The sequence below is a fragment of the Cetorhinus maximus genome, chromosome 16 (genome assembly GCF_964194155.1).
Source record: "Cetorhinus maximus chromosome 16, sCetMax3.hap1.1, whole genome shotgun sequence".
NCBI classification, from domain to species: domain Eukaryota; kingdom Metazoa; phylum Chordata; class Chondrichthyes; order Lamniformes; family Cetorhinidae; genus Cetorhinus; species Cetorhinus maximus.
The window spans coordinates 50,803,221-50,814,142 of record NC_135894.1 but is presented as its reverse complement, the minus strand read 5'-3'; the positions used below and the strand labels follow the sequence as shown (position 1 = coordinate 50,814,142).

Below are 10,922 nucleotides of genomic sequence, written 5' to 3'. Positions count from 1 at the left end.
CTGAGGAATGACCAGCTCTCTCCAGCAAGCATTAAGGGGCCATCACACAGGGCCACGAAAGGTGCTAAGTACACCATGCTAACCATGTCTCTCTCACTCTCTTTCATGCCGCAGGAGGACCACATTGGGAGCATGGAGCCTGGTGACCTAGCTGCATGCCTGATGGCCTACAGAGAGCAAAGAAGACGGAGGAAAATGCGACTGAGGCTCCTGGCTGTGCAAAGGCAGGAGCAGCAACCTCAGGGAGCAGGGGCAGCAGGGCCTCCCGCACATGCTGCTCAGGAGCGACAGCAAGTCGTGGCTGGTCGGCGCCTAGCGACACCCAGGATCTATAGATGCCACCTGTCATTCCTCCAGATGACCGAGAACCAGTATTGCCGACGACTGCGCATGTCTAGGGACCTGGTCGCTCACATCTTCCACTTACTGCAGGACTTGGCGCCAAGGGGACATGGAGGGCATCCACTGCCAGTGGCTGTGAAAGTGACTGCGGCGCTCAATTTCTATGCCAGTGCCTCCTTTCAGGGCTCCACAGGTGACCACTGTGGAATATCACAAGCTGCCACACGCAAATGCATCAATGAGGTCATGGATATCATCTTCTTGAGGGCACACAACTTTGTGCATTTCACCCGGGACTGGGACAGCCAGGATGCAAGGGCCAATGGATTCTCCCAGATCTCGGGATTCCCATAGGTGCAGGGTGCAATTGACAGCACCCATGTGGTGCTCAGGTCTCCATTGCTTCATGCGTGGACTACATCAACAGCAAGGGGTTCTGCTCACTGAATGTGCAGCTGGTATATGACCACCAGAAATGCATCCTGCAGGTGTGAGCACTGTTTCCAGGGAGTGTGCATGATGCCTACATCCTCAGTTGGTCACAGATTCCTAGAGTCTTCCAGGGTCCAAAGAAGCTGCAGCGTTGGCTCCTTGGGGACAAGGGGCTGATGACACCCGTGCAACGGCCTCAGACTGCAGCAGACCGATGCTATAATGAGGCTCATGCAGCAGTCTGCAACTCGGTGGAGCAGACCATCGGGACGCTGAAGATGAAGTTCCAGTGCCTGGACCGGTCTGGTGGAGCCCTGCAATACAGTCCGCAGAGGGATGTCACGCATCGTCGTCGTCTGCTGCGCCCTTTACAACCTGGCTTATGGCAGCACGCATACCGTCTGTGAGAATGCACCTGTCATGGAGACATAGTGGAGGCCCTAATAGTTGCTCGATTGCAGGAGGATGATGACGAAATGCACTGAGGACACTCCATAGATCTTCACATAGCCTCTGAGAATGTCTGATTCCTGTCTGGCCGAGGGCAACTTGCTTGTGCTCCATGATCTGGGTCATTATCAGAAAGCAAACCATGATTTTCTTTAAAAAATTATAAAAATACAGTTCAGGATTAAGATCATCAGGCTTTAAGTTACAGCCCAAAAGGACCATGAGAGAAGCATATTTGTTGCTGACATACAGCAGGTTGTGGATGGAGAAGGTAAATGTAGTGTGATTATAGTCAAGCCCTGCATATTCAATGCATAATCTTCAAGCTTGCTCATGTTTGTGTGCCAAAAGCAGGAGACAAACCGAATAATGCTTTCACTCGAGTCTCAAGAGCTCTACATCAAAAATCAAAGTAGCATTAGGTGGAATGACGCCATGGTGGCCAGCAGCTCCATAAGCATAGTCAGAGGTGCAGGTTAGTTTTGCTCTCTGTCCAACGCTCGTCTGAACTAATCCTTCTTCCCAGCCCTTGATGACCTGATTTTCACCGATTTTAAATTTAAATGGCTGAGCTTGGTCCTGAGAAGAATCAAACTTTGTTCCATCCTTCAATGACCCCGGCAGCCATGAAACCTAAGAAGTTCTGATGCTTTGTCTGCCTTCAGCACCTGAGCCTTTCAGGAGCTGGAGCAAAGCACTAGTTGTCATAGATGCTGAGGAGATGGGGGACAGCCCCTCCTTAAAGGTGCTGAGAGCACATCGAGAATGAAAGAACTCAGTGGCACCTGCCCATTTTGGCAGCAATGACAAGCACCTCCGAGGTGCAGGCATCAGTAATGTATCCAGGGAGTGTGAGGCTGGACCATCACCATGGTCTGAAGGCTGCACAGAGCACAGGGAAGAGGCCCTGGACTGAGGCATCTGCCTTTATCTTATGCAGAAAGGTTTCAGATCTGAGTGACAAACAGAACAAGGAGCCATAGGCAGGGAGACATTCTTGGGAGTTTATTAACAATAGTGAACAATATGTACAAGTGATTAACACCCGTGCCTAGGCTGTGCAACTAATTCTTCTTTTGTCCCTGATTTTGTTAATTTAGTTTATTTGGTTGACTCTAAAAGAGTTAATTCTCCTTAACTGCCCTAACCTTGCCATTATCCTGTTGCTCCCTGACAATCACAGCAGAGGTGGAGGCAGCCTGCTGACTGTGATGCCCTGTCAGTGATGACTTTTGTGGGCGTCCTCTGGAAGCCGAGACTTGGAGGGCCCTGGCCTGCTTTCGGGGTCATGCTGTGTGGCAGTTGCACCCTCCTCGGCCTGTGGAGCTGGAGCTGCTGAGGTCACAGGAAGAGGGTATTAGGATGGGCCAGACACTCTCGGAGTCACCTGGATGGATGGGCCCAGAGTGTGCACCTGCTGATCCTCCTTTCTATGGGTGTCCCCGAGCCCCAGGCTGACTCCTTGATGAGCAGGGGTAGCTGGAGTGAGATCTAGCTGCAAGGCACCTCTCTCGCATACACAGTGTTTGAGGCCAAGTATGGCATCAGTGATGGAGTTGAGCCCATGCAGCAGTGCAGGAGCGAAGTCCTGGACCAAGGTCTCCATGGCGGCTGCCACCCTACCAGTGTTGACCTCAGTGCGTTGCAATGCCAACACTATCACCTCAGCATGAAGGCGGAAGGACTCCTCCGTCATGCCTTGCAATCTGAGGAGTGTCATGGATATCCCTTCCTGATGTTCCCGAACTTGCTTTTGCAGCTACAGTAACTGACATGACCGAATCCAGGGGCTGGTCATCTGACTCGAACTCTGCAATCTGCAACGTTCTGGCCTCCAGCAGTTCTCCGAGTGCTGGACACCTGGGAAGTCCCTGCTGTGGATCAGACAGTGCAATGTGCTCACCAGATTGTGATCCTGGGGCTACTCTAGGGGTGTGTGTCTCTGCGCTGCTGGAGGGTGTGGGTGAGTGCTGTGATGGAACTTCAGGGAAGGTGCCTCCAGATTCCTCTCCAGAGGTTTCTTCGGGGCTTGATTGGAGGCCCTGGGTCATGGACTCTCTCGGCTGTTTGGCAGTTTGCGAAAGCAAGGAGAGATAATTAGTGCATGGCAGTGGCCTGTGAAAGAGGACACATCACTCACGGCATGGTTGTCTGATGGATGTTGCACTGCTGGACCCTCATTTGGTAGAGCAGCACCAGCCTCACCGTCAGCACAGGACCGGTCCAGATCATGACCAGCCAGCTGGATGGCTCTGTTTTCAAAATCTGTGAGGACCTTGATTTTGGGCATTCCACCACTGGTCTGCAACCACTCTCTCGTCTTGTGTACCAGTTTGTCCTGCATGGATAGAGATGGAGAAAGAGTAAGCAAGACGCTTGCCAGGCCAGATGATAAGTACGCCTGGCCTGTGTGGGTGGTGAGTGGTCCCATGGATGGTATGAGTACAGTGATGTGTGTGTGAGAAAGTAAATGGTGATATCCCTTGAACTGGCAGTGAGTGAGGGCCCTGTGCATGTGTGATGGTTTTGTAAGTGTGTGAGTTGAGAGTGATGAGAAGAGTGACTTACCCTGGCAGAGGAGATCATTCATCCTCTTGCAGCACTGGGTGGCTGTCCTCTTCTGAAGGGCATTGGCGCTGACCACTGCTGCCACTGCCTCCCAAGCTGGATTGGTCACGTTGCTGCCCATTCTGCGACAGAGCAGGGGTACAGGACATCTCGGTGGGCCTCCATGGCATCCAGCAGTCGCTCGAGAGACCTGCCGTTGAAGTGGGGGGCTGTGGTCTTTTTTCCTCTCCTGGCCATGTCTTCCGTGCAACAGTGGTGAGCTGGAAGCAATGAGCGCTGTGCTTGTGGTTGGACATTAAACATGGCACCGGCATGATGTAGTGACAGGGTGATGGGTGGCGGGTGAATGAGAGCCAGCCCGCCGTGGAAATGGCACGTTTTCCGGGTGTGCAAAAATAATGAGGCAGGTTTGGAATAATACAGCATGAAAACCCACCATCGCAGCCAGCGGTAAAACGTCGTTTTACCCACATGCTACCACACTTAGTGCAAATCTGGGAAAATTCTGCCCTTAGTCTAACACCTGGGTAACCACAGAACCGACCTCCCAATCACACACCGACTCCCCAACAAACCAACCAACCAACCAGACTAGCCATCCCTACCCAACTCCCCCTGACACCCCGACTCCCCAGCTCCAACCCAACTAGCCCTTGACCTGACAACCCCTCCCAGCCCAACCTGACTACCACCCCCAGTGCCACCTACCCATTCATCAACCTGCCAACCTGCCCATCTGCCGCTCTACCCACCTGTCACTGCCACCCCACCCAGGTATGACTTCACCCACTTGCCACCCAACCCACCTACCCACTGAACCACCTGCCACCCACATCCATACCCACTTAACTTACCCACCCTCCCCCTTACCCACCCTATTCCCTTACTCACCTACCTTCCCCACCTTATCCCATTACCCACCCCACCCTCTTCCCATTCTATTCCCTTACCCACTTACCTGACCCACCCTATCCCGTTACCCACTTACCATCTCTCCATAGCTTTCCAAAGAAGCTTTGGGACATTTAAGCTCTACTTACAGAATACCGGAGCTAGTGCTGTAAAAAGGGGGCATGGTTACTACTGGGATTCTTTCTGCTGCTCCATTGGGGTTTTCTGCACTGAGTTAGTTGTGCAGGATCCTCCATTAGAAAACTGCCCTGAAAACTCGGAGGAAGGCAAGTGTGTATTTTTTGTCTGTTCAGGGTCAGAAATAGAGGGTCGATCCTGATCGGAAGCTTTGGGCCAATACCTCCCCCATCTGACCTCAACTATTGTCTACACCACCGGTCAATGATCACACAAAAGATCATCAACTTACCACAACATCCAATCACTGAGAACAAATAGGTATTGAAAAAAAGCTACAAATCTTTTTCACTTGTGCCAGATGAAATTCATCTTTATCTGATAGCTACTAATCTTTGCATGGTTGAATTCCTTGTAAAATCAAGATTATTGTCTTTCTAAATACCTTTTGTTGAAATGAACTGAACTATGCTTGTGAAGGCAATGAACTGCAATTGACCGTATATGCATGATTTGAAGGGTTTTGTTTTTTTCCATTCTGTTTATGTTAAATAAGATTATAGTTTGATGGGCACATGATGAGTGTTTGTACGTTTAGTAGAAATTGTTGTATTGTGTAATATTTTTAAAATTGTTTATATTATTTTGGGTTGTGTGAAAAATAAAGCTTTTGTATATTTTGTTTCTCTTGCTGTTCACTCAGCACTCCACAGGTACAGATGACTTTCATGTTTTTGGCTGCTGACCCAAATGTCTGTATAATTTGATACAGTGTTACTGCTCCATTTCTCTGGTTGATTTTTGCTTCTGAATGATTTGTCATGCTCTACTGGTGTTTGTCAGAACAGTTTCAAGTATTGCTGTTATGTTGTGGGTTGAGCTTTGTACCATTGTTGCTTTTGTTCTGATGTGTTGGTCTTTACTGATAAGAAAATGGTTTGCTGTCTCCTGTCATGTTTGCCCTTTTCTTTGAATAATTTCTAGGCAGTTATGACACTGCATTATTTGTTTTTGGTTGTACTGTTTTCAGATTACAACTTTTTCTTTTATATAAATTGTATATTTAAATTAAATATTAAACATTTTTGAATCTATGTCTCTACCAACTCGTTTCATTTCCTCCCCTTTGTTAGGTTGCCTGTGACTTGCAACATTAGATCTAAAGCTTACTTAAGTTGTATGTACCAGCATGATTCTTGATCCATCAAGGATCAACTGATTTACTTACCAGCATCACCGCCCCACCCCATGCCCCCAATCATATCTTATAGCTAAAGTCCCAGACTCCTTCGTTGCCACTCAGAAACAGTGGCAGAGTCTTAGACAGTCAAGAGGGTATTATAAAGTTGATCTTCAGACAACTTTTCTTAGTGGAAACATTTGACTTTATTTACAAGATGGCAGTAGCAACTACACACGTGCATCAAACTCCATAACTAAAGGCTAAACCTCAAGTAGAGGTTCCCTGCGCTACTAACACATTGGTTTACACAGATCATGTGATCTTACAGCACAGGATTATTCTTAAATCTAGAGTCCAACATTTCCCAAAACTATAATTACTACAGAGGGAGTGGCTTTGGGTGTCCTCAACATTGTCTCTGGACCCCATGCGTTCTCATGGCATCTGAACAAATGTGGATAAGGAAAATCCTCCTGAGTGTGACCTCAATGGAGAGTTTGGTGAGCTGAGGGAAACTTAAATATCTTTCTAATAATCCAGTATTGTTTATATTTAACAATTAACTGCAAGTGCTGTTTAACTGCAAGTGCTGTTTAAATTCTAAGTCTCATCCAGGGACCTAAGCAAGGAGATAGAAGCACTGGCAGGGGCTGAAATACTTAATTAAGGAAACTAACTTGAACTGGTCTTGCTGTACCTGGGCTCAGCTCGTCCCTTTATTTAAAACACATAAATTCAGCACTAAGTGTACAACCTCAACAGAGTGAGAGTTTGGTGAACTGGGGAAGTTCAGTGAGGAGGGGAAGGAGGCACTCCTTTGCTTTTTCTAACTTTTTCACCCTGAAAGTACTGGTTCTTGCTCGACCACAGGGGAAGAAGCCAGCTGTTTGGTGATTATCAGTTTATTGGTCAATGCCTATTCTATCCCTAAAGTTTAAAATAGCACAGGAATTTGTGATAAGATTAATAAATATATAAAAGAAAATAAATAGTTGAAAAAAATAATTAAATCACAAAATCACAAAGTGCAGAAGAGGCCCTTCGGCCAATCAAGTCTGCACCAATATGTGAGAAACACAATAATTAAACACAAATAATTAATTAAAGCGCATAAGTATGGCAGGACAGGTGATGTGTCCTGACTGCAGCAAGTGGGAGCTCCTGGATACCAGTGTTATCCAGGACAAATATGTCTGCAGTGAGTGCCTGCGGCTTGAGGAGCTTCAGCTCAGAGTCATTGAGCTGGAGGCTGAGCAGCTGATACTGCAACACATCAAGGAGGGCAAGAGGTACCTGGATGCTTTGTACCATGGGTTGGTCATACCCCTTAGGATAGGTTCTTCTGATTTGGAAGCTGCTGAGGGACAGGAGGGTATGACTGCAGCTGAGGCAGGTAAGGGGACCCAGAGGGCAGGAGTGCAGGAATGTCAGCCTCTGCAATTGCCCAACAGGTTTGAGGTTCTTTTAGCTTGTTTGGATGAGAGTAGGGGCTAGAAGGTGGATGAGCTGACTGATCACGGCACTGTGGTACAGGAAGCCATTCAAGTGGGGGAAGCACAAAGGAATGTAGTGGCAGTAGTGGACAGTATAGTTCTCTATAGCAAGGAGCGAGAGTCCAGGTAGCTATATTGTCTGCCTCCTGCCATGGTTCAGGACATTTGCTCAGGGCTGGTGAGGAATTTGCAGTGGTAGGGGGAGGATCCAGTGGTCGTGGCCCATCTAGGTACCAGTGACATAGGTAGGATGAGGAAGGAGGTTCTGGATAGTCAGTATGAGGAGCTAGGCACCAAATTATGAAGCAAAACCTCAAAGTTAATAATTTCTGGATTATTACCTGAACCACGTGCAAATTGGTATACGACAAATAAGATTAGAGAAATTAACATGTGGCTCAAATTCTGGTGTGGGGGTAGTGGGTTCCAGCTCATGGGGCACTGGCACCAGTATTGGGGAAAGTGGGATCTGTACCATTGAGACAATCTATACCTGAACTCTGCTGGGGCTGGTGTCCTCGCGAGCCACATAACTAGGGAAGTAGAGAGGGTTTTAAACTGAATAATGGGGGTAAGGGATCAAATTTGGGAAGATGCAGTAAACCAAAAAGAGTAGAGAAAAGGCAGGAGAGAATGGTATTAATATGGGAAATGATAAACAGACCGTGACAGGAAGGAACAGAGAGTATAAATGTAAGAGTAAGTCAGCAGATAAGGCTAGGTGCTACAAAAATAATAAAAGGGCAAAACAAAAGAGATGAACTGAAAGCGCAAATAAAAATAGATAAGCGTGACCTGTTAGCCATTACAGAGACATGGTTACAGGATGACATAGATTGGCCTGAATATTGAAGGGTACATGACATTTAAGGACAGGAACTTAGGAAAAAATGGAGGGGTGGATCTATTAATTAATGATGGCATTAGCACGTTAGAGAGGGATGACCTAAAGTTCAGGAAACCAGGATGTAGAAGCGGTTTGGGTTGAAATGAGAAATGATGAAGGCAAGAAGTCACTTGTGGGAGTGGTGTACAGGCCCTCTAATTGTAATTACACAGTAGGACCGAGTATAAAAGAAGAAATAATGGGAGCTTGTCAGAAAGCTATGGTGATAATCATGGGGGATTTTAATCTATATGTAGACGGAAAAATCAGATGAACAAAGGTAGTGTAGATAACGAGTTCATAGAATGTTTTTAGGATAGTTTGGACAGGCATATCCTGTCCTCAAAAAGCTGGACAAATCTGATTCAGCTCAATAACCATCCCATCACTTCACTCTCAAACATCAGTTATAAAAGGTGTCATCAACAGTGCTAACAAATGGCACTTGCTCAGCAATAACCTTCTCACTGATGCTCAGTTGGAGTTCCATCAGGGGCACTCAACTCCAGACCTCATTACAGCCTTGGTTCAAGCATGGGCAAAACAGCTGAACACCAGAGGTGAGATGAGAGTGATTGGCCATGACATCAAGGCAATGTTTGACAAAGTGTGGCATCAAGAAGCCCTAGCAAAACTGAAGTAAATGGGAATCAAGGTGAAAACTCCACTGGTTGGAGACCAATCATCTCAGCCCCAGGACATGGCTGCAGGAGTTCCTCAGCGTAGTATCTAGGCCCAACCATCTTCAGCTGCTTCATCGGTAACTTTCCCTCCACCATAAGATCAGAAGTGGGGATGTTCACTGATGATTATGCACTGTTCAGTAGCATAAACAACTCCTCAGATACTGAAGCTGTCATGCCCACATGCAGGAAGATCCAGATGACATTCAGGCTTGGGTTGACAAGTGGCAAGTAACATTCATGCCAAACGAGTGCCTGGCAATGGCCATCTCCAAAAGAGGCAATCTAACCATTTCCCCTGATGTTCAAAGGCATTCCATCCCTGAATCTTGTACCATCAACAACCTGGGTGTTATCATTGACCAGAAACTTAACTGCACTAGCCATATAAATACTGTGGCTTTAAATGCAGGTCAGGGACTAGGAATTCTGCATCAAGTATCTCACTTCCTGACTCCCCAAAGCCTGCCCAGGCACAAGTCAGGAGTATGTTGGAATAATCTCCACTTGCCTTGATGAGTGTAGCTTCTATAACACTCAAGAAGCTCAACACCATTTAAGAAAAGGCAACCCACTTGATCAACAACCCATCCACCTTCTTAAACATTCAATCTCTCCATCACTGTGCACAGTAGCAGCAGTGTGTACTATTTACAAGATGCACTGCAGCAATTCGCCAAGGCTCCTTTGATAGCACCTTCCACACCCACAACTTCTACCTTCTAGAAGGACAAAGGCAACAGATGTATGGGAATACCATGACCTCAAGTTCACCTCCATGTCACATACCACCCTTACTTGGAAATATATTGCTGCTCCTTCATTGTTGCTGGGTCAAAATTTTGGAACTCCCTTCTTAACAACACTGTGATATACCTGCATCAGGTCAAGAAGCGGAATCATAAACAACTTTATAACCAGGGCAATTTGGATGGGCAATAAATGCTGGCCTTGCCAATAATGCCCACATCCCATGAAAGAATGAATAAAGATATAATTTTATACTTGAACTGACCTTCCAAGCTGACCACTTCAAATTATTTACTTTTTAATAATTCTTCTCAAGTCAATTGAAGTATAAAGGTAAGACAAAATTGGCTCTTATCTTATTGGTGCTGAGATAATCCCTACAGACATTTTACTTAAGTGGTCTAGAGTTTCCTGCAATCTGGCCACTACAAATTATGTAACTTAAAGATCATGGAATTTTGGACAAAAGTGAGCTACAAGTGTCGCTAAGGATCAAGTCTCCTTGATCTATTATGTCTGTCCATCAAATCCTCCATCAGACTAACTCTCTGGCCAGAAAATTGGCCAAGCCTCAACTCTCAAATAGGAGCATCCTCTAATTGCGCTTGTTTGGTGAGGTCTGTCAACGTTACATCCAGATTTTTACACACAGCAGGAAACAATATCGACTTGTTATTCTTTTAATTGCAAATTTTAAGCATTTTTTTAAAAATGTTTTTTTTCAGATGCCAGTTTTAATGTTTCTAATGATTCAGATTATTCTGTATCTATGCATACTTGTGCAACAAAACTTGATTCCAAGAGCACTGATGTAGAAAGACCACCTAGCTTCAATGACTACAGAACATCGATGCCAGCAATATATTACATATTTACACTTGCAACTATATGAGAACAGCCCTGTATAAGTGCGACCTGACTTCAACTCTGAACATGGCTGTCATACTTAGCTGTGAGTCAGAATGTTGTTGATCAAGGTTGTTCATGCTTCACTCCAGGACCTGAGTACAAAATCGATGTTGACACAAGTGCAGTACTGAGGGTGTGCTACACTGTCATTCTTCGGATGAGATGATAAACTGAGGCCATCTATTGTTGGCTGTTAA

General features: G+C 46.2%; 1 protein-coding gene across 1 annotated transcript; it reads right to left on the bottom strand.

The window, feature by feature from the left end:
* Positions 1 to 1,443: 1,443 nt before the first annotated feature.
* On the bottom strand, positions 1,444 to 2,920 carry LOC144692013 (peptidyl-prolyl cis-trans isomerase FKBP1A-like). Its single transcript, XM_078560571.1, has 2 exons — positions 2,888 to 2,920; positions 1,444 to 1,857 (listed from the first exon to the last, which is right to left on the bottom strand). The coding sequence occupies exons 1-2, from the start codon at positions 2,918 to 2,920 to the stop codon at positions 1,600 to 1,602; spliced, it is 291 nt and encodes a 96-aa protein (XP_078416697.1). The 3' UTR covers positions 1,444 to 1,599.
* Positions 2,921 to 10,922: the final 8,002 nt, after the last annotated feature.